The 25,089-nt window shown below is 40.1% G+C and overlaps 1 protein-coding gene across 2 annotated transcripts in view; it reads right to left on the reverse strand.

Annotated features, from left to right (window-relative positions):
- Nucleotides 1-25,089, reverse strand: part of LOC129723617 (breast cancer anti-estrogen resistance protein 1) — a 135,631-nt gene that overhangs the window by 87,250 nt on the left and 23,292 nt on the right. Inside the window, exon 1 of one of the 2 annotated variants that reach the window (XM_055677948.1) lies at nt 4,587-5,755. The exons of the other annotated variant lie outside the window; for it this stretch is intronic. Coding sequence (XP_055533923.1) covers nt 4,587-4,697 — 111 coding nt within the window. The 5' untranslated portion in view covers nt 4,698-5,755. Of the gene's footprint in view, nt 1-4,586; nt 5,756-25,089 lie in introns of those variants that run through there. 2 annotated transcript variants of the gene reach the window in all.

Consider the following 25,089-nt stretch of genomic DNA (forward strand, 5'->3'; position numbering starts at 1 on the left):
TCTGCATCCGCTTAAATGCAGAAATTTATAATTTACTTACTCGAGCTATTGTACTATTGAAAATGGTCAAGCCTTGCTAAAACGCAAAATTCGGCCTCTTATTGGTCGCTTAATGCTTACTTTCTCAAGCAAGGTGAACAGAATTAAATACCTGAAGAACAAGGAATGCACACTTTAGGCTATATGAGAGTCTGATTCTGCTCAAACCAATCAGTTTACTAGCGAATGGCCACTAGCTCTACCATATTTTGGCAACACACAAACGGGGATGTTGTCGAACGAAATCTATCGGGCGTCGAATTTTCAATGTGAAAACAGCTTTCCACTATGTTATAAGAAAAGCGCCTGATTCCCACTGTCGGAGATATCACAGAGATGCGATCAGCATCATATTCAATGTTGAATGACCTAAACAACAAATTATCCTTTCGTTGACAAAATAAATATTTAATTCGAAAATCTAATATTTTCTCGATTAATACACATTCATAAGTGCGCTAGTGGCAGCGGCAGATTTTCCGACGGCCCCTCCGGTGAAGCTCTGCCTGTCGTTTAATTTTTAGTTTGAGCAACAGAAGGGTTGTATGCAAAACCACGACCGCAAGGCTGACGCAGCACTACATAGAGCAGTCCGTTGCAATACTTGCATTCAGGACTGACCCCTTTTTTTACACAGGGGATGCGTTCCAAGTTTGCATGGGACAGCGTAAAAAACAATTTTGAGTTAAAAATATAACGAAGGAAACCATCTTAAAAGTTTGAAATTTGTTTAATAAAGTGATCAACCCAAAGGCCAAAAAAAATAAATTTTCAGTATTTACAGCAAATATTATGTTGTTGGATAGATCAAATTTTGTACAATTTTGTAATACACTGATTATCACTATTATTTCTTGCTCAGCGGTGAAAATTGATGACAATATAAAAAAATAACAGTCTACCCGTCTCAACAGGTCAATTTTATGCTCGCTTTCATGAACTTAGACTAATTTGATGTCTTCGACTAATTTGATTTTGGTACGAATTTTTCGAAACGGTTTTCTTGAACAATCTTTAACTGCGCTGTTAGACAAACAAACTTTCAATATTGGATAAAATTGCAGCATTATAACGTCAGTTAATCACAGATGTAAACACATAAGATTCCGTGTAAATGGTGCGAAGTTATGAGGAAAGTTGTGTTTTGAGCTGTTTTGTTCTAATTTTCTTAGTTTCGGGAATTACGATTCTCTTATACGGAAACTACTGAAACTCAAAAACAACAGAACCTAAAAAACTCTCGTATAATTGTGGTTTTTTGGGATAAATTTATTTTGTCGGAAATATTTTGGTGTTTGTCATAAAAAAATGGCCCAGACGCTATTTTGATTTCCAAGATAGCAACTTCCGGTTTCTAGGGAACAACCTAAAATGGACGAATACCCCCTCTGAATCACATATGGAAAACCTTCGTATTGATCTCTCAAGGATTCAATAGAATCGTGAAAGGAGTCGTTTCTGCTATGCGGATAGAATCAGTTCGAATTGTAAATATGGATACGGAAAATCTTCTCAAGAACCCAAATGTAGGAATCTTTGAATTTCATTCCTAGAGAATTTTTTGGTTTCGCATACACTCATCTGCAAACGAACCGGAAATAGGTTCAATGTTTTATGAAAAATGTTTATTATTGTGGTTTTCCACATTACATTTGAAGTTACAGAGTATTATAATACAAATAATGTTATTAATAACTTTATATATGTATAGGTGATAAAGGTTTCCTGGTTAAAGCAAATTTTTCGCGTCTTTGCAAACAATTAACACAAGTAGATTGTAATAAATTCCATGGTATACGAAAATTGAGATTAGGTTTTGTCCCGTTAGACCTTTTTCAGGATTTTTTAACGAGGACACCTACGATTCCAATGTCGGAATCTTTAGCGAATCTATGCGAAACTAACGTGTTCGTCCGGGTTGTCAATAGATGTAACTGATCTATTAGGCTCATCGTTATCCGGATGAAGTTGAGCGTTTCAGTATTTCTTAGGCAGGTATTAGACGAAGCGAATATTTCCTATTTTTGGTACGATTTTTATTTTTTTTTCTTCATCTAAACGATTTTTATTAGCACAAAAAAAAAATCCGTACCAAAAATAGCATATATTTGCTTCGTGTAATACCTGCTTTAAGCGGGTATTAGACGAAGCAAACATTTGCTATTTTTGGTACGAATTTTATTTGCACAAAATAAAATCCGTACCAAAAATATCAAATATTTGCTTCGTCTAATTCTTGCTTTACACTCTTTGACAGCGACAGAATTCACTGTTTGCTACGTATTACAGCAAAGTTGTTTCGTGACTTCAAAAACTTTACTCAATAGTGCTTATACATGAAGGAATTTCTATTTCTATGCTAATATTTTCCCAACAAATGGCATGTAAAGTTGTTTGAATCGTTGAAATTCAAACCCATGAATAGACCTGCAAATTTAGTCTACACTTTCCACCGCTGGAAAGTAATGTAAATCTATTTTTCCACTCCGTCACGTTAGTTGTGCAAAGTAACAAACGTCTTCGAAGTACAACCGTCGCCGTAGCCCATTCTTTGTTGTCTGGCAGCGAGCGGCAAGTGGTTGTAGAGTCAGATCGCAACCTACACCACCAGCTCCACCTGGCTGGCACGGGCGTCACACTGGGCACACAAAAAGCATGACTATGGCAGTCACTGAAACACTTTTAAAATCGATACCATTTCACTGCTCCCCACAGAAACATCACCATCTCCCGGTACTTACACTGCTAAAACGGCATGCAACTCATGCCTCGTTTGAACTCAACCTGCGCGGTGAATCAGAAACGGAATGTTTCCCATGTGCCATGTTTAGGGAGGCAAAAAGTCCGGTGCCATGCAGCCACCCAGCGAGTGACAACAACTTCGCGACAAACCGACCGGGGATCATTGCTTCTACACGGCTAGCTGCGAAGTACAGAGAAGTTGTTGTCACGCTTATCGCCAACGAGTGAAATTATAGGTGTACTACTTCCTATGGTCGCCACTTGGCGGTGGCCAAACTCCATGACAGCCCTGAACATTATTGGATCGTTTATTCACCCAAACTGCCGTTTCGCTAACAGTCGGCTCTTTATTGGTTCGAGGCGCTGATGTTGAGGTCATCAAAAAGTCTTCAAACAACTGTGTAAAGCTAGTTCCTTATCGTTTATCTAACCAAAATGAAAACGGCAGATGCTGAAGAAAACCCAACTCTATGTTGGTAAAGTCATAAAACAGATCCGGGAAGTAACATTTACCGGATTTATTGTTTGCAAAAGGACCAAAACGGAGCTCGGATGGATCGTTTAATATGACTAGAGCAGAGTTGACTGTTGCTTGTTTAAGCTTTCGATTGTGACCTGCCTAGTATAGGGGAGGGGCATTTACGACGGGCTTCCCTCGACTCCCTTTCCCTGCAGTAATGCGGTGTTTGTATGCAAACAGTTTTTGCTCATTACCCAAATAATAGCCGGTTACGGTAGTTGGTAATCAGTAAGTATGGGGAAAGCGAATCCGACTGATCACGACCTGGTGACGCCATCCTGACGCTATGTATCGACAAAACAGAATATTTAGCTGGAGTTGACACAAGAGGTGTTTGATCTTGGAATCGAATTCGTGATTATTTGAGCAAACCAACGACTTTGTCGAATACGTTAAGCTGTATCCATACGATTTTTATGCCCAGTCAAGCTGTGCAGGCAATTTTGAATTAATTTATACGAGTTAGCCAAGCCTCGCGGCTTATTTTCCACCATCGTTATTTGTGGTTGAGTAATCATGACAACAAGCTCGGTGTTATGATGCAACACTTAATGTTTTGTATCAGCTGCTGCAGTGGTAAACAGAAACAATACCGACGCTTAAACTTCGCAATGACCCCAGCGCGAAACTAAAGTTTTTGCTAAAGTGCTGCTTTTTCGGTGAGAGTGTTCACCTTGTCTTAGCTTTTGAAACTATATATTTCAATGTCAAATGGGGTGTTTACCTGACAAGGATAGGAGAGTGAGCTAATAAATGATTTATTATTAGTACATTGAAACCAGTGATGGAGCACCAACTCTGCTGAAAATAGTTTTTAATAGCTTTTTTGTTTATTAAATTAAATAATAACTTTGATATAACGTACCCCCGACATAGTGTCACTAAATATAATATATTTTTAATAGGCTCTATTTTTTCATTAATAAGTATTCAAAGAATCCTAATTGGCATTAAAAATTAACAGGCAAGTTCATGTTTGCCGGTTTCCACAGATCCAGTCAAGCTAGGATAACCTGAGCAGCACATTTTCAAAGCTCAGTTTTCAAGAAATCTCCGTATAGTTGTTTAAAACAAAATTATGAAGCATGTGGTAAAAATATTCTTCACTGAACAAATCTTTTTTAAAATGTCACAGAGAAGCAAATGTACAAATAAAACAAATTTATTTCCTTCTTCTTGTTTAACTCCTGCTAAATTTTCCTATGTTTTTTGATTTGTTGTACTATTTAAGCCATTTAGTGGATGTTGCTTTTCATCGTCATTTTACGTGCAGTACAAAACCTACCTTAGCCGGCTTCGGTTCATCATAGTCATACTCCACCAGATGCAAGCTGCAGCTCCGGCTGCTGCTTAGCAACGTCGGTGTCGGCGACTGCGGTGTCAACGGATGCGGCATAATTGGAAGTAGTTCACTACGGTTGACCTGTCAACGGGAATGCGCCTTCGCTCGGGCTGACAGTAACACGTGTTCGTGACCGTGGCCCGTTCTATACCGTCTCAACTGCTCCCCTGCTTGTACCGATTTGTCACACACTGATTTATTTCGACTGATAATCCGCTGTTTGCGTGATCAGCACAGATTTTGTTCAGGGTACTTTTCACGCTTCTGTAACTACCAATTAACTAATTAGCAATGTTAGCAAACTATTTTCCCGTTGAGGTAGCACCCTGCTGGTTTTGAACTTGAACCACCTTCGTGACTTGGCGAATTCCAGCACTCTTTCCCCGGCCTTCAGCGCAACTTATTCGTTCTCAGAACCTCAGTAATTTCTGCTACCTCTTTCCACGATCTTTTCACAGCCAAACACTCGCAAGTAATTTCCACCTCATATCGCAACCAACACTTTCTCAAGAGGAGCACTGCATTCGAAAATACCGCTGACAGACTTGCTCAGGAGCACTACTGCCGCGCGGACTGCGATGAGGTTAAACCGCTGACTTTAGCAATTATTTTGCATTCACAAAGCCGGACACCACTCGGGTTGCTCACCGAATCTAATGGGCACTCTGCACATACAACGCAGGCAAAAATCTCCATCAATCATTTATCATTACATTTTGGTCAGCATATTTTCCCGTGATTGTTACTTTTTCACCATGGACAGTACGGATGCCGTTCAGGAAGCCCAGGCGCAATCTTTTTTGACGTGTATTACATTACACAAAACGACCATACACATTCACTGTAATTAATTTTCCAACATTAATTTTGCTCACCGGCTTCGGGATTAGGCTGACACTAGCCTCCACACACAAAAATCAGCCGACCACAAATCATCATTATCGAAACGGATAGGCATCACTAATCGGCACAATCGAGAAAGTGTCACGTGCGAGTTGTACCGCCGTGAAACACCTGTCAAAATACAACGAAGAGCGATAATAGGAGCAGACCTATAACGAAAACACAAAACACACGAGAAAAAACCGACAAAACGTTCGTTCACGACGACGGCTCAGGAGCGAATGAATGGCGGACCTGGAGAGAAAACAGAAACAGCGACCCGAAACGCGCGAAGCTTTGGAGCGTGAATTCCAAACTGGCACAGAGCGAGAGCAAAGCAGGCGAAATTCATTTCGGAATGAATGCGAAGTTGGTTTGACTGGAGTAACCGGATACCGGGCCGGCACGTTAAGGATGGGAGGTGTGCGCAATGTTTGAGTTTGTTTTGTTACTTTAAATTGACTGCCAATGTTCTCTCAACATTTCCTATGTTTCACTTTACTATAATAATTGCTTTATCTGAGTTTTCTTGTTAATTATATTGGAATTGATGCTGTGACTGAACTATTCTTTCTTCAGTTTTGATTTAATTCAATTAATTTTGCTTAATATATATTATATACAGGGTGTTTGGTTCTTTGCTGGAAATATTTTGGGGGGTTTATAGAGAGATGAAAAAAACTCTTCTACGCATACGCCCTAACGTTAAACTACTCAGAGTTATTCCCCTTTTGAAGTGTTTTCGATACTCTTCCTGAAAGTGGCTTTAACGTTGGGGTCATAGACTAAAAGCAATTCTATTAGTTTCATAAAGCTGTATGCTGAAAATGTTCTGCCAAATACAGATGATCAAGTCAATTTTCCTTGCGAATCGCGGCGTGGCGGTGGTGATGGACGACCAAACGTATCTTACCTTGGATGGCAACGACTGGCAGGGCACTTCGTATTATACTTTCCCCACGAAGGAAGTAAGCTTCGAGGTAAAGTTCTTTCTCACACACCAAGTTCCCCAAGAAGGTACTGCTGTGGCTGACAATCAGCGAGAAAGAAATGTCAAAGGAGATATTCTTTCGCCGTGGACGTGCAAAATTCACAGAACGATGTGCCTGCCGAAAGTTGCGTCGTTCATCAAAAAATATAATGAGGGCGAAGACGTGGTTTTCTGGTCGGATCTGGCGTCGACCCACTACTCGATGCGATCGTTGAAGGAGATGGAGCGGCTGAATATCGATGTGGTCCCAGGTCGATGAACCCGCCCAGCTGTGTCCCATCGAGAATTTCTGGACAAACCTGAAGCGTACGAACTACCCCAACAATTTTGTCGCAAGGAGGAATTGATAATTGAAACGAAGATGCGAAGTTGGCTACGCGTTCAAGAAACGGACCTGTTCGTTTCCGCAATTCGTCTTTTCATCTCGCACACATGTAACGAGTGTACCAAGATAAACACAATCTTCAATTACCCCAAAAGTAGCCCCTTTCATCATCACCGCACCACCAACGCCAGTGTTTATGGTGAGTCCCATTCTCACAGCTTCCCCTCTGAGAGCCGCAAAGGCTTCCTCCACAGCTCTACGATTAACACCGATGGTTTCGATGTTGTCCGCAAAGCCTAGAACCATGGGAGACTTCCTGATGATGGTGTCGCTCCTCTGCACACCTACCCTTCGTATAGCATCTTCCAAGGTTATGTTCAACAGTACGCTCGTGAGCCCGTCCCCTTGCTACAGACCAACCATCATTACAAACGCGTCCGAAATTTCATCCACTATCTTGACATTTGACCGTCAGGATAGTTGTGAAACCGCCAAAGGTTGCACGATTTAGCTTAATCGTTGGCAAACCATGTTCTAATTCCAGCCAAGCCTGCCACAACTGGTTGTGTTTCACTAAGTCATACGCAATCTTGAAGTCTATAAACAGATGATGTATCAGCAAGTAGTGTTCTCGAAAGTTGTCGAGGATCTGTTTCAAGACGAACATCTGGTCTGTTGTAAACCATCCCGCTAGAAATTCGCACTGGTACCAACAAAGGCTTCCTGCGACGGCCTCAGTTTAAGAAACATAATGCGGGAGAGAATTTCATATGTGGAATTGAGAAGAGTTGTGCCGCGACTACAGTCGAGTCTATATCCCTTCTAATAGATAGGGTATGTGAGTCCTTCCAACCAGTCCGTAGGTAGCTTTTTCTCAGATTATACTTTCAGGAAAATCTGGTGAATTTCACTATACAATCGCTCACATCCAATTTTGAAAAGGTCGCCCGGGTAACGGCTTTGTGAATCTTCAGTTCTCTGCAAGCTTTTATCACATCGTCCAAAGTTGTCGGATCCACATCCTCCCCAATTTCACTCCTGTTCCCCTCGACGACTCTTATACCTTCCTTTTCGTTCAGCACCACATCGAAGTGTTGTTTCCAACGCCTATCCACCTTTAGAGGTTATAGAGGTAATCGAGGTTCAATAAAGGTTCCCTTCTTTGTCATCACACATGGCAGATACGGTTCCGTATTCCGTTAATCGCTCTATAGAAGCTCCTCGAGTAGTACCTTGTGAAGCAATTCTGCGCCTCCGCGAGGATGTGATCGTGGAGTTAAGTAGGGGACTGCTGGAGTAACGTAAAAGCAGCCTTGATGGGTTCGTCGGAAGGAATCGTCGTAACGGTTGGTTCGACGAAGAGTGTCAGACTATTTTAGAAGCAAAAAATGCAGTGCTAGCATACATGTAGTAAAGGACACGTCAAAACGTGATGCGATATATACGGATACGAAGACACGCATCGCCTGAAAAAGTTGGACTATGAGTAAATGGAGCAGCTATATCGTTCTCAGAAAACACGTAAGTTCTACAAGAAACTTAACGCGTCCCGCGGTATAAGAATGGAGGAATTTTGATGGATGAACGTAAGGTGATCGATATGTGGAAGCAGCAATACAACGAACGCCTGAATGGCGCCGAGGTAGAGAACCAAGAGCAGTTCAATAACAACGAATCAGCTGGAAAAAATGGCATCACAGCGGAGCTTATCAGGCTGAGCCCGGAAAAGTTGGCTTCCTGTCTGCACCAGCTGATAGTCAGGATCTGGAATACAGAACAGCTACCGGAGGAGTGGAATAATCTGCCCAATATACAAGAAGGGCGACAAATTGGAATGTGAGAACTACCAAACGATCACGAATCTCAGCGCAGCCTACAAAGGGCTCTCCTCGATCATCTTTCGCCGCAAAAAGGTTTGTGGGAAGTTATCAAGCCGGTTTTGTGGATGGGTGAGTGACAACGGAACAGATCTCCACGTTGCGGCAAATCCCCAAAAGTGTCGCGAATATCAAGTCCCCACGTACCACTTTTTCATCGATATTAATGCCCCTTAGGATGCTGTCGACCGTGAGGCGAGTTTTGACAAATTATGGACAAAAATGGTTTCCCTGCGAAACTAACAAGACTGATCCACACTACGATGAAAGATGAACAGTGCTATGTGAAGATTTCGGGTGCGTTATCAGCACATTCGAAACAGAATCTGCTAGCGGGGGGAACCAAGCGCGATAGGGCTCGCATAGACAGTAGGGTAGTAATCGACGGAGTCCAGTTCGACGTGGTTGTCGAATTTGTGTACCTCGGATCATTGCTACTGTCAGACGTATCGTAGATGGAAGTCGTGCCCACAAGACCTTGAGGCCTGGTAAACTTTGCGTACCGTATAGTTAACAAGTAAGTAACATTTACTGCTTAAAATAGAAATTAAAAAAACAGCTTGACTTGCATTATAGTCATTAAAAAAAAGAAAGTAAGTAAAAATAATCATATTCCAAAATGTACTATGATTCTAATAGCAATTTCAAGTCTTAAAGCTCTTGGTGACTAACTTCCTTAACGTTATCCGTTTTAAGATATACTAAAATTTACCTAATATAAGTCGTTGAACATTAAAAACAACTGAAGTGAGTACATGATCACATTGTCTGAAAAATCATTGAGATCAATGACGGAGAACCCGTAAAAGTGTGAAAACTGCAAAAAAGCAGCAACATTCAGTAATGGCAGAGCAGTCACTTGATTGTTTTGTGGAAAAAAACACCAATTTGCAAAAACATTGTTCGATAGGTATTGAGCAAACACTATAGGTGTTTGCAATTGATTGGGAAAAAATCGTTACAAATTATCCAAAAGATTATCGATATCAAGCTCTAATTGTTGTCAAGAGTATTCAAATGAAAACGAACATCAGTATAACGTGTGTATACTTCTCACAAACAGTCATGTATTGACAAAAAAAAAACAAAACCTCAGAGAAGTTTTTAACCCGAACATAATTGCCCTTGGAATCAAAAGAGACGAACCGACACACCGCGTACATATATTACTACACACTTCGTGGTCATATAAACAAATTTCCTTGTTTTTTTTTTTATCCACTGCACTCGTTGTACTTCATGAATGTACCAATTTCTGGGCCGGGCCCTCGAAAAGATTCCCTTCTATCTCTTCCGTTGATCTTCCACCATTTCGGGTTTGACTTTTAGAGGTCGATTTGATAGCTCTACGAACAAAAAAATCATAAAATAAAAGGGAAAAAACACTTGTATGCTAACATCTCAAGAGCCGAACTGTTTACATCATCGAAGCATGCCGTCTCTCAAATGTTTCCAAGCCTGCCTGACTGGCTGGAGTAGGCCGACCAGCAGGGCTGGAAGCTGTTAATAAAGTTTCTCGGAACTTGGGAAATGATTACGCCATGGGTAATAATTTTTACGGTCACTTCCAGAACGTCCTACTATTGCGACACGGGATGGAAAGAGGGAGGAATACATTTTTTTTCTTCTTCTTCTGCTATTTCTTTCTTGCAATTTGAAATTCGCTTTTGAAATGGTATAAATTTGCCAAAAACACAAGCGTTCCAAACAAAAACAAGTGGCATTATTTATTTTTTGTTTCAGTTTCTTTTTTCCCCACACTCCGATATCAGATATACACAAAATATTCTCTAATCTCGCAATAATAAATTCAACTGTTAGTTTCAGCAGCTTTCCGAACGGTTTACTGCAAATGTTTTCTTTATGGCTACAAGCTTCAGAGCGTAAAAGGAAACACTTGTTCTAACCACCTGACTTGCTGAAGAGCCGGGTCCATAAAATTGAATTAGCTAAAGATGTTCGAAGATCGAAAAAAACCTTAACTGTTGCTCCAACTGGGTTCCATCCTAGGATTGAGAGGGAGTTTCTTGACTGCGCGGTCCTGATCGCCGGTGTGAGATAAATCGCTAATTAGTCGCGCCAGCGGAAGCGGCACACATTTCACAAAACGAGCCGCCGCCGCACTAGTGGGGGCCGATTAGTGATGAAGATATTAATGTCGGACCAATGGTGCGTTGGTGTTTCGCTTGACGAAGTCCGTTTGGAGAGGAAAAAAACTTTTTGGGTGGGGGGACTCGGGTAATTTTATTCATGTGATCTAGGCGTCCGGAATGGTGCGGCGCCACGAACGTTCGAATCGATTATAAATGTGTTCAAGTTGTTTGGACTGTATAACTTTTTTATTGTGCGGCGACTGTATTTGGAAAAAAAGCGTAATTAAGTCAAATTGATCAGCAACACTTATTCTTATTTGGATCTACCAAAAATCAAACTCGATGTCACTGCTTGCAGTTCTTGTTGATATTCTCAACATCAAAAATCATCATGAAATCAGCAAAAATTTTCTGCAAACTGCAACATTCCGAAAATAAAGTGCAATTTGGAAGACTAACCGAGAAGACGTTAACAGTCATTCAGCTCTAAAATATCGCTAATTGATCGTTATTTGTTCATCGTCCAGCAGGATTTCAACCCGGACCACTTCGACTTAAAGTATTCGAACCAAACACGAAACAACACGCTTCAATTCGCTTCTTGCACAGACAATCATCATCAACCAACATTCTCGTTACTTGTTGTTTCTCTCTGAAATCGATGCGCACGGCAACTATAATTATCGTTCATGATTAAACTGGTTGAGCAAACGGCGTCGATGAAATTGACTCCAAACTAAATGTAGCGCAAACCTTTAAGATTAATAGAGCAATGCGGGGCAGAATTTCGGATTTAGCTGTTGAGAGAAAATATTTTACTAAACTTTTGCAACACACGTGTTTGGATAAAAAGCTCTAATTTTCACTCTTCAGCCATCAAATGTCACAAATCAAATTACCCTCTATCCTCTCCCACAAAAAGTTACAATCCTATCCTTGAAGGAGTCACATCTGTTGAGCATTCACTGAAAGTTTGTTGGCAACATATAAGCTTTCTACTGATCATTGTCTAGCTTTAGTATAGAAAAATGAATTTAATTCTTTTCATTAGTTGGGTGCACTATGCGATTTCCAATTGCTTTGGTTTCTATTAAAACCGCTAAAAGTTTTTCTGCAAAACAAATTCCTGCAAATTAACATTACACAGCAAATTATGATGTTCAGTTGATTCCTAGTTTCTGTATTTTTTAGAAATGCTACACTGTATTCCCCAGAACTGCAAAAATGAGATCAAAACTTCGCATTATTTAATTCATTTGTGTTGACGTTAGGATACAGTGTTGCCAATTTTTTTATTCTCGAATATTTCAAAAACACCAATGCGAACGTTTGCCCCGCACTACTCTATTGCCAGATTGGCGGGTGGGTTAGATTTAATAAGATGAACCTTTTGTCGTAATCGTTACCTCGTTTAACACGATTTACTTTTTGATAGCTACAAAAAATGGTCTGTAGTTATACGATTAACCCATCCATGGGTTCATAATTTCTTACGAGAGAGGTCAAAATTTCTACAGTAACTTCTCCACTCTGCAGGACAAAAACAAGGCTATACATGCTGTAAGTTCTTGCTCCGATCGCTAAGCGGCTTAGTTAGAGTTCAGGCCTGTTACCTGTTTTCCGCTAAAATTCTCCATAAAAGGCCATTCCAACGAGAAGTGGTCGGTCGACTATGGGGCGACACGACAGTTGACTGATCGTTTGCATGCGAAGCTAATTAACTTTGGCCCATACGTGAAATAAACTAACGGATCGTTTATCCCCGCTATTCAACATCTTCGGCGTTGGATTTTAAAGCACTGTTTGATGTCTACAACCTATAGAATTTGCATTCTATGATAAATATTGATAGCAATTCAACCGTCCCTCGGCGGTGCAATGCTCTTTTCATAATGAATTTTTTTATTGATCTCCACGTCCACTTGCGACATTGGAATTTGAACTTGACATGAGTGGATGCTGGAAAAAAGTGGGATCCGTAATTTCACTTTCGTTGCAGACTTCCATTTGTTGACTGCGGGCAACGAGTTGGCAAGAAAAAATAATCACTCGGGGGAAAATAGTTCATAAATCATGTACGAAGAACTGAAACCAGCCAGTTTCAAGTGCTGCCACTCATGCAGTATGCAGAAAAAGTGTGCATGGTCCTTACATAGCCTGTAGGCGAAACCCGACACGATGCGCCATTCCGGTGAATGACTGGTGGTGCAGCCGCTGGACAGGGCACCCAAAGAGATCGACATGGGAAAAGTAAAGTCAAGTAAGGTTGAATTTGTAAACATTTGTAGGAATAGAATTCCAAATATATTGATTAATGTTCATCTGAAGGAAGGTAATAAAGAATATTCAAAATTTTAAACATACAAATCCCACTGTACCTGGTGAATATTTCTCAAGAAAATGATCATCCACTACATCTCTTCAGCAAAGTGGTTATGGCAGTTTACACCCTGCAGAAAGACATTGTATAATTTTCACGCACGACGGGCAACTTTGTGTTTGTTTGGATAGAGTGTTTTCACTTTTCCTATTTCATAGTATTTTTTCTCCCAAGCTGGATTCGTAACATACTCGAGACGTGGGGTCATTTCTCAAGCAGCCAATCCATTAGTCGTCTCACTTAAAGTAGACGCCTCACTTGTTAATCATACCACTATCAACATTCAGTTTAGTTAGGTTCCATTTCAACATGCGGTTACACTGTTTTAAAAACACTTATGATCATGTTTGGGCGGCTCATCAGGGAGAAATCAGAGACACTATTTGCTGCGCAATCGAAAATAGAAAACAAGAGAGATGTTATTGATCTGTTGATTTCATTTATTCCATAATACAATTTGAATATCAAAAATAAAATAAACGTATCAATAGCTGAAGATTATGTGTTAGCAGTACTGTGCATATTTTTTACATCTATAAATAACGTATTCAAAAATACTGCAATTATCTCAAAGTTAATTGAATCTGAGCTTTGGTATAGAGTATCTTCCGTAGCTCTTACTTAAGTAGTGAGTAATCAAAATGCATTTTAAATGCATTTTTGGTTGTAAAATAAAATACATATTGAGTTTTTCCAGCCCTTCTTCTGAATATTAATAGTATATAAAGTTTTTTCATATTGATTTAGCAAGCAGCTATGCGCCTTTTTTGTCAGACAACTACCTCATAAATTAACGAAAAAAAAACATAACAACCAGTAGTGCCGAACCTTTGCTAACTCCCATAATAAATTATGGTGAAACCGACTCGAATAATCGATCCGGTTCGGATTCCAATTTCCAATGTTACTCAACAGAAGCGGTCTCCTTTTTCTAGTTTTCGTATTTTTTTCCCATGCCCAACCAACAAGTGTAGCACATCAGTGTGTAGCGCATTGTAGGGCCCGTCAACACGGTCAATCGAGAAGTGACTATCCTACCAATTTAAAAGGTCACCGTCGAAAAAAGATGGAATCCCAATAGAGATGATAGCGCCGCCGAAAAAGGTGAAGATGGTGGATATAATTGTACCATGTAAAGCCATTCCTAAACTGCCCAAATCAGATTTATTGCCGAACTGTATCTACGTCTAGCGGCAATTGGGAAGATTTATTCGATGTATTCATCCATTTGAAACGCATTAGGGGGGTAAAGGAAATGTTTACTAATGTGTAAATTATTCAAGTAAGAAAGTTATTTTGTTAACGGTCTGGGAAGTTAAAAAATCGTGATGAATAAAAGTTTTTCCATTATTTTCAAATCGAATTAAGACCATGATTATTAGAGAGATTATCCTTAACTATTCACTTTGTGTGCTATAAAGCTTATCCTGAAGGGAGCATGTAGCCACTGACTACTTCATTTTGAAAACCATCATCTAAAAACAAGCTTCGCTGATGCAACATTATGCAGCAGTAAAACACAACCCATAAATCCTAACAACTAAAGCAGAACGAGTATGAAATAAAAACGTAGAAAAATTAAAAGTTGCTACCAATCAGCTCCATTCAACGCTGATCCGGGGAGTGATTTATGATCGTTCTTCTGACAGACCCTGCTAATACGCAACAGATCAGACCGATAGACCGACGACAGTTGGCGTTGATTTTAGATGTAAGCTGCAGCGCGATATGACGACACAGAGTAAAGAAGTGTAGAGTCCTCCGAAAATCGAAGCATCAAGCAAGAAACTGACGTACATCAAGCGGAACTGAAACTGAGATTTAAGATAAAGCAGTCGCTTACCCAAAATGAATCACGAATTGAAGAGATAATCATTAGGGAACTTGGCCAAAGTCCTAATGACGTTTATGTTGGTATCTTAATCCAGTTTATTTTTCTTAATGGTGTGATATGGAAGTGTGATCAAGAAAGTGATAAAGATTGAACTCTGCTATTTTATTCAGACATCCAAAACATATAATGACAAGTCAAGTTAATTTATCTCGCAGTAGGTGTCACATTCACACTACGCTTAGTAATAAATACAAATCATTCGATGACACACCTTCCGGCACAAATAATGTTTTCTTACCGTAATCATCTTTATCTGGGGGCATCTGCTATATATTCTACGACACTCACACTTCATGTTTATATTCATTCCTTGGCAGACAGGGCACGTGCTGGTACCCGAGAAACTAAGAAAAATATCCGTTAGCTACGTTTTCAAAGATTGAATGTACAGCTTCCAGTTATTTCTAAATGTCGATTGCAGTGACAACTGACAGTATGGGAATAGCTGAATAAGATAGTAAACTGGGTTTTCCATAATCAGAATAAATGACCAGTCTTGAAACAATTACACTTATACGGCAATAGAGGTACTCAGCATGCTACCAGTCTAGCATAAATACCACTTACGGTACCCAGTACGAAAATATATACTATTTTACAATAACCAAGAACATCGAGAACTAGAAGAAGCATGGAGAAAATTATTTTTCCTATCATGTTAGGCTTGTTTAAATAAAACATAAACATAACTTCCAGTGGGTATGCGTAGAACCGATTGCATTAGCTCGTGTGAAATTTCGAATGTATCTATTTTACATTGCACTTAGATTCTCACTGGACTTCTACTGACATTAAACACACTTCACTCTTCGCGCTGGAACTTAGACGCTTGTTATTATATGTATCCATCGATCGACTGTGTCAATTATGCCCGATGAATATTATCAATTGTGTTCGATGAATTTGATAAACTTTTTATAAATTTGATGAATGAAAAATTTGTAGGCTAATATTGTAAGTTTGCATGGGTGTAAGTACAACAAAATTTCATTGAAACCTTAGACAACCTTTAAAATCCTAACCCAACATGATTTTTCTCTAGAAAGCGTTGGCAAAATCTCATCCGAATCGATGACGGCCGAGTTCAATCAAGACATTCATGTGTATATTTGACCTGGAAATTTTGTCAAATTAATGATTTTTGGAATACATTTTTCGTAAGCATATCGGGTGACAACAAAAAAATTGATTTTTTTTTCTACTGCTGTCATAAAAGGTGGAAAGGCTTACAGAAAAACTGGTTTATTTCTCATGAAGATACATTCATCATGAACTAACCAAAAATAGTGAACATTTGAAAAAGGTCCATTAACGGTTTCCTGACGAAGCTTTCTGATGATGCTGAAACAAGAGCGTTGTCAGCCTTCAGGTCTGCTTTTCGAATGCATCTCTCGATTCTACGAATCAACTGTTAACAAATCGTTGACCTCAAGTTATTTTTGCACCAAAGAAACGGAAAATTCCGAAGAAATCATCGATTGGACGACGCTGAGGTAGATTCGTTGAGTTGCGTGTATGGAGTACAAACGTTTGTGTTTTTTTGACGTAATGTGATGATATTTACTCTAGCCAAAACACATATTTGTCATCTGAATCTGGGTGTTTTGGAAGAAATAGAATCATAATGTTGTTCGAACATTCGTTCTGGTATTCATTTTGATTGATAGCCAAACCGCTAGGATTGAAGCATGATTTTACAAAAAGAAAAAAGTCCTTTTCTGTCCACTACTCTGGCCTGTCTTCCACTATCTAACTTGGCGGATTATAGTTGAGATTTGCAGGAAACAATACACAATAGAAACCGGAAGATTTTTGCTTTCAAAATGGTTTACCATGAACCTTTTGCCAAAATTATTGTGCAGTTCATAGCGAACAGCATCCAAGCATGGGAGAAACGATGGTTTCCTCCTGCATACTACCGCATTTCGGAAGTGCCCAGGGTAGGGAAATGTACTGGTGCGCTACAGTATTCACACGACAATAGTAAGATTTTTGTGATTATCTCTGTGGAATGAAACACTACGCGACAGTAGCCGCTACCGAAGTTTCATACGATCTGCTTTATCTCTTGCTGTTAGTCACGAATTCAATACGAACAACAATTCTCTCGCTCACTTCTTTTTATATTGTCATTGTATAGACAATCTCTGGCTCGTGTGTTATTGACTGTAGCTGTCTGTGGTATTTATTGCATTTATTACGAATTGAAGTGGAATCAATTCACTTAGCGTCAATTTTTATTTGGAGACGAGGACGTTAATTGAATTTGTAAGATTCATACTTTTATTGTCCTATAACTGATTAAATATGCTAAATTTGGATAAGACTTTCGCTACAGCGAACTATTTTCGAATGAAAAAGGTTAGAAATTGGGATTCAAATTTTCTGGTGTACACTATTGATGATATTTTTCGGTAGCACATACATAGTAATTATTGATTTACCATCTTATTACTGTTCTAAACTGTCGCATGATTGCCAGTTATTGTTATTCGCACAATGCGACAGTCAAGAAATTGAAGCGGCTGGAGATCGGCACAAAAAACAATCGTTAACCATCCGTGTTGGCTTTAAGTCACACGATTCTCTCAAATAGAGCGCGTACAGTTAAACGCTGCTGTCTCAGTCTGCAAAAGAGGCAACAGTATTTTTCGATACGGTGTCATGCAAAAATGTCAACTGTTCGACACACTGGGAGTGCCTCATTGAATATCATGATTATTCGACTAACCTGCAATTTTTATTGGCGGTATGGTTACCCAGTAGAGATGGTCGGGTTTGATGTTTTTCAAACCCGTACCCGACCCGAACCCGAATTTTTTTCTTTCAAAACCCGAGCCCGACCCGAATCCGAAACTTTTTTTTTTCGTTCAAACCCGAACCCGACCCGAACCCGAAAATTTTATTTCTTTGAAACCCGAACCCAACCCTAACCCGAAATTGTAAAACCCGAACCCGAGATTTCATAGATTTTATAGTCGGGTTTCGGGTTTTTATACCCAAACCCGACCTGAACCCGACATTTTCAAACCCGAACCCGAAAATATTTTTTTCACAAAACCGGAACCCGACCCGTACCCGACACTTTCAAAAATTTCCAAACCCGAACCCGACCCGAACCCGTCGGGTACGAGTCGGGTTCGGGTTTCGGGTTTGAAAACCCGACCATCTCTATAACTCAGCACCGGAGCACCAAGTTTAATAAATTTACACCTTTGATTTTAGTGTGGATTTTAGGTTTTTATTTGATCCTGAAAAGGACAATTTGTTGTTTACTTCAATGTTTGATAAGATGCCGATCACCACCTGTTCCTGCTATCGATGCTGAGACGCGCTCCGCTATCCGTTGCCGTACCACAGCTGTGGCCGTTATCCAATGCACTGCTGTTGCTGCTGCTAAGGGAGGACTGCTCCTGTTGCAGTCTAGAATTATAATGAGCGGCTTCGAGTGAAACAGGCTTTTATATAGGCCAAATTGCACATTTTTGGCGGTATGGTTAACCACCCGACCCGAACCCGAATTTTTTTCTTTCAAAACCCGAGCCCGACCCGAATCCGAAACTTTTTTTTTTCGTTCAAACCCGAACCCGACCCGAACCCGAAAATTTTATTTCTTTGAAACCCGAACCCAACCCTAACCCGAAATTGTAAAACCCGAACCCGAGATTTCATAGATTTTATAGTCGGGTTTCGGGTTTTTATACCCAAACCCGACCTGAACTCGACATTTTCAAACCCGAACCCGACCCGAACCCGAAAATATTTTTTTCACAAAACCCGAACCCGACCCGTACCCGACACTTTCAAAAATTTCCAAACCCGAACCCGACCCGAACCCGTCGGGTACGGGTCGGGTTCGGGTTTCGGGTTTGAAAACCCGACCATCTCTATAACTCAGCACCGGAGCACCAAGTTTAATAAATTTACACCATTGATTTTAGTGTGGAAGCTTCAAAACGTTCTTACCGTTCTATCTTTTTCACATTACTATTTTTTCTCTCCCGATGTTGTTTACATTTTTACGTCGGTAGCCACTAGAATATGTTCCGTACGATTCGCGTAACCACTCTAACTTCGTAAACTTTTCTCTTTACACTAACAAACATCGCGATCGTATCTAGTTTTCGCTAAAAATCGGCCGGAATGAACTAAAACTTGCTTCAAAAGTGTAGCGCCTCGCAAAATTCCGGTTTTTGCTTTTTTGTAGTTTCAAGTCAACTGCGTGTCAAATTCTGCGACCGTGTTGTCAGTACAGCCAGCAGCAGGCTGCGCTAGCATATAGAAATGTTCAAGTTGATATGAATCTGTTTTATTTTATGGCATCAAAAATATTAAAAATTTGGTAACCTTATACTGTTAACAATATTAAAATAATGCTGGGATTCCGTCAAGATTTATCTTAAAAAGTAAAAAACGTGATCGTCAGTATTTTGAGTATAAAAATGCCATTTGAATGCTATAATGTTTTCGACAAAGTTTCTGAACATCTCATGGAGCAATTTTTGATGCAAATAGATTTTTATTAATCCACCTAAGAGTAAGATGGAAATTGTATTGTTTTTTATTACTTGTCAAATCAAAGTGAAGTCTTTAGCAAAGTTGTTGGTAATCTTATGTAAAATACTACAAGGTATACAGCCCTAGGGTTGTATGAAATGGTGACGTGGGACTAAACACTGTAATTAGGGGATTTTTTGTTCCAAAATCTACAGAGCCCGCAGACAGAATCAATGTGTTTGCTCGGTGAATTACGTACTTTTATTTTCAGCCTTAAAAATATATTCAACAACACTCGATAAAATATCGTTTATATTTGGCGATATTATGCCTGTAGACTTTTTTGTGCATTTGACAAAGCACAAGCTTATCGTTCTTGTTGAAAAAGCACCAAAAATTCCTCGTAATGCGTCAAAGTCAAAGAATTACCTCTATATCCTCAAAAACCAAATCCAATAATACTGACGTTATCATAATTCGTGAATTTGTCTTATTTACCTCCGATTAAATCAAATTTATAATCTGGATCTTACTTTCAAAATAATATGGGAGTCCTTACGAAAGTTCATTAATTGGCAAACATAAGAAGATATGTTAAACGAAATTATTAACAAGTTTCAGCAAAAAATCATAGCAATCAACAATCCCGTTTTTGTTCTTTGCTTGACAATTTTTTTCGTTTGCTTATAATTACATTCGCTGTATTACAAAGACAGCTAATAAACGTTTATTATGGAATAGTTCAAAATAATAAAATATCATCTAACAAATGAATCTTAGTAAATGGACCAAAAATTCACAAGCATTCAACGGCTCTTCTATAAATTTGTATGTTTAGGAATTCAATTTTTCGATACTATCCGGTCACGATTATTTAGTGAATATCGAATATAAAATATAATAAATCTAACTTATAATCGTTGCAAAAATGTACAATTCTTGCTGAGTAATAAATGGAAATCATATTTATGAGATAAACTGTCAATCACCATCAGCAGCAGCATTGCAGTTTTTCCACGATAGCACACGAATAGAAATGTACGAACAAAAGTGTACCGATGCAATACGGATATTACTGCGCGCTGCAGCACGAATGGAAGTGTACCGCTTAAATGTACGAATAGAAGAGTACCGCTGCAATCATAGACGACGAGAGGCCTGCTGCTTTCTGCTCCACTGGTACTGTTGCTTATACCAGCATGTTTTCTTTCAAGACATCAGTTTTTATGACGTTCTGACAGCAGGTTTAGGAATTGTTTAAGAACTGGGATTGTTTCAAGCTTCCACGAAAAACTTTTACCTTCGAGACATCATATTAGTCTGAGCTCATGGAAGCAAAAATAGATTGACCTATTGGGACGGGGAGACTCTGTCAATTTTTTTTAGATATTGAAACAGAGTATCACAGGGAACGGTTGGTGTCCATTCACGTCGTCTGTGCTAGAAATGCTCGCATGTAATTGGTTCACTGTTCGCGTGAATTTGTCATTTAAACTTTTTATCAATTTTACCGCTTAGCAATGAAATTAGAGTGATAACTAGCATATTATGAAATTGTTCAACATTTTATTCACCCAACAACATATTGGTTATTGTTATCCATCCTGTGGTTATACTGTAATTAACGTTTGAAATCTGACGCAACATTTGCCAGTTGCATTTCCAGTTTTATAAATGAAACTTTGCTGAAGACACTTTGGTTCTATCTCTTGAAAACTTTTTCTTATGTGATTTAGAGGCCTTTATGTTCTAGCCATTTATTTTTATATTTGAGTAATACATCATTTTGCATACCGTTACATACCGTCAGCATATTTTCAACTTTTCTACATGGTTTATGTCGTTTTTGTTGGTTGGTAAACGGCTGGACAGTGCGTACCAGCAGTACAACCGTACTTGTTGACATAAAAAAGACTCCAGTTGTCCAAAGCATAATGCCCAGCAACTCCTATCCCTAAAGGCATTGAGTAACTGCTATCTCTAAAGGCATTGAGCGTTCTATGCACAGCTGGAGAGACTTTACGATAGCTGCTCGCGTAGAGACATCAAGATCGTCATCGGGGACATGAACGTTCAAAAGAAGACATCTACATGCCGGTGATCGGCCCGTACAGCCTGCACACCGTGTTGAACAACAACGACCAGCGATGCGTCAACTTCGCAGCTATCCGAGTCCGAAGTACATTCTTTCCCTCAAAGGACATACCCAAAACCACCTGGAGAACACGACCAACGTACAGCAAACCAAATTGACCATGTTCTTATCGACGGCCGGTTCTTCTCAGATCGTGGTGCGGATATTGGCTCGGACTACTATCTAGTTGCGGTATCTTTGCGCTCAAAACTGTATACCGTATACCACGAGCGACATCGTCGAACCCCGCGGCTCAACATCAAGCAGCTCCGGGACTCCCAGGCTGTAGAGGAATACGCGCAAAAGCTCGAAGCGGTACTACCCACGGCGAAGAGGCTTGGCGCATTGCCTGTCGAGGACGGCTGGTGTAGCAGAGGCAACGACGCGGTTGGGAACCTTCGCACGGACCAGGAGGTTCGTGGGCTAGTACCATGCGGGCTTCATGGGATCTTGTGTCACCACGGACCAGATATTCGCAAACCGACAGATCTTACAGAAATGTCACGAGTACAACGTTCTCACACATCAAATCTTAATCAACTTCACGGCGGCCTATGGCAGACATGACGACTGATTTCCGGATAAACTGACTCGACCTATCAAGGCCACTATGGCGGAAGTGATGAGCTACGTGAGTGTTTCGGGGATACCTTCGAGCCCGTTGAATCGCGTAAGAGGTTAAGACAAGGTGATAGACTTTCCTGTTTGCTGTTCAACATCACCCTTGAGGGTGTGATCCGGAGAGCGGGCACGAGAGGCACTATTTTCACAAGGTCTGTTCAACAGTTAAGCTTCTGGGATGACTTTGACATCATAACACGTAACTTTGAGACGGCAGAAGAAACTTTCGCTTGACTGAATAAATGCGTCGAAAACGAATACATGCGAGCGAGAGGCTCCAAGGAGGACAACTCCTAACTCAAGTGTCTATAGAGGGAGATGAGCTTAAGAAGGTCGACGAGCTCGTGTATTTGGGGTCACTGGTGATTGTCGACCGTGCCTACTTTTCATTTCGGTAAATACTTCGATCGAGTCGCGTGTGACGACGCACGAAGTTGACGCTGTACAAAACCCTGATAAGACCGGTAGTCCTCTACAGAATCGACGCTCTTGGAGTTTTCGAACGGAAGTTGCTGCGGACTATCTACGGTGGAGTACAGACGCAGGATGACGACGGCGCATGAACCCCCTGGCGGGAACCTTATTGCACACCTGGCAAAATTCAATAGGTTACGGTGGGCCGGTCATGTCGTAAGGATGCCGGACGACAACATTACGAAAATTACCATGTTTACGGCACCGTACATTATTTGGAAAACATGAAGATAGAGAAAAATAATTTTTACCGAAAATAATTGCGTGTCGCTTTTAGCAAAATCAGCAGCATAAATAGTAGAATTGCATTCTCAAAAGGAAATGTCAGCTCAGGATCCCATTTTGTATATGTCTGTCTATACGGAGGTATCTCGCTGTCGTTGTTAACTATTTTGTTCGAGTCATTTTTTCGATATTTGTCACTCTTCTTGAATAAGTTCTTTATGAATTAGGTTTTTCTCAGTTTTTAACAGATTGTTATTTTCACTTTCAGTTAATTGGATGTAGATTCAAGTCTATTTTATTTTGGTTTATCGTAATTTTGCTAATTTTGGCCTCAATTATACTCAAAACAAATGAGCTGGCAAACGACTTAATTTTAACAAGTTGTAACATTGCATCCCCATTATAACAGATTTTAATATATCATTTGGATTGTAACTGGTCGTAACACAAAAATATATTGCTCACCCGTGGTACAATACAGTTTAGTCACGTTTGCGTAATCCAATAGTCGCACCATGAAGAAGTAATTTACATAACAAATCCCATCAATCGTCACCATCGTCGTTAGCCAGTTCGCTACATCATACGCGCGGCAAGGCAAAGTCAAGTGCCCTGAACTGAACGTCGGTTTCGACAATCGCGAACAGTTTTGCTTTCCTCACCCAACAAGCGTCGAATTGCACCGCTCTCTGTTCCTGGCTGCTGCTGCTGCTTCTGGTTCGTATTCCTTGGAAAATACCGATATTGATATCCAATAACTGTAACTCCATGTGTTCGACTTGATGATGCTGGCAGCGACACAAATGATGGTTGTTTTTTCCTCCCGTTTTCTTCGATATTTCCGTCTTCCTTCCTCATCCCAAGCCCAATCATTAAGCGGTATCGTTCGCCCTTCGAGGAAACGTCCGAATATGGTGCAACACAACAAGAGGAAACATCGAGAGTTTTTGTTTACGTTTGAGCTTTCGTGCCTGCGTTGCTTAGAAAAGATAAGCCAAGCTGATGATACTTGAGATGTTGGTTGCCCTATGGTATGTTTTGGCTACCCACTTACGGTGTGCGGCGGGTCCAACTCCAATCCACGGATCTGTTTAGGCATTCACTCCGTCGATGAAGGGCCCACACGCACGATAAACGGCAAGTAGTAGAGAAGTTCCATGCGTGTGTGAGGTGGATACTTATTAACGGTGCTATGATCGTACGGTGATAAAATATAAAATCAATCGGTTTCGCTTTAAAATGTGATACTTTCTCATGCACCTAGTGAGCGATTTTTTCAGATTGGCAATAATGACAGACTTTGACAAAGATGGATGACATCCCATATGGTTGCAATCTCTCTAACCCCAGTGAATGGGTAATCTAGACCTCAAACAATAAATTGCATGATTTTCTTGTTACGACACCGTCGCTGTCGTGCTTGCTGCGGTAGTCGCAGAACCAAGCAAAGTGCGCCATCATTAATAGGAGGTGCTATTAATCAGCGGAGAGAAAATCAACAGACGTTTTTTTTTGTACCTTGTACCCTGCACCCATTTTCTGGAGAGGATTGATTGCAATTCGCGGGGGCTCATTAAGTGTGCTGATGAGGATAATTCACAAGCACCCTTTATGATTGGATGGAAATGCGCTTTTTTCTGTTGGCGAGGCTCACAAAATCGATCTAGGTTAGATGGCCAGAAAGAGTTGTTTCTGCTAGAACAGTTTTCCAAGCACTTTTTAAACTGGTAAAAATAAAAATAAATTATTTTAGATAATTTATTTTGCTAATTTAAAGAGAGTTTTAGGAAAAAGACACAAGTTGCTTCTAATGACTACACAGTTACACAATGTTCAACACGTAAATCATAAATCGGGCCTAAATCATTACAAGCATGTGCACTCATATTTTATTCCTTCAGCCGCTGCTAGATAAACGAATTGCTGTTCGATCTATGTCATTACTGTGACAATCATCACGCCCATGTTTTCAACATCCTGTTGAGACATCGCCACGTGCCACAAATGTCGGTGACAGACGCGGTCTTCTGGCAAGAAGCATTGCATATGTATC

The sequence above is a fragment of the Wyeomyia smithii genome, chromosome 2, assembly GCF_029784165.1.
Source record: "Wyeomyia smithii strain HCP4-BCI-WySm-NY-G18 chromosome 2, ASM2978416v1, whole genome shotgun sequence".
Classification (NCBI taxonomy): Eukaryota; Metazoa; Arthropoda; class Insecta; order Diptera; family Culicidae; genus Wyeomyia; species Wyeomyia smithii.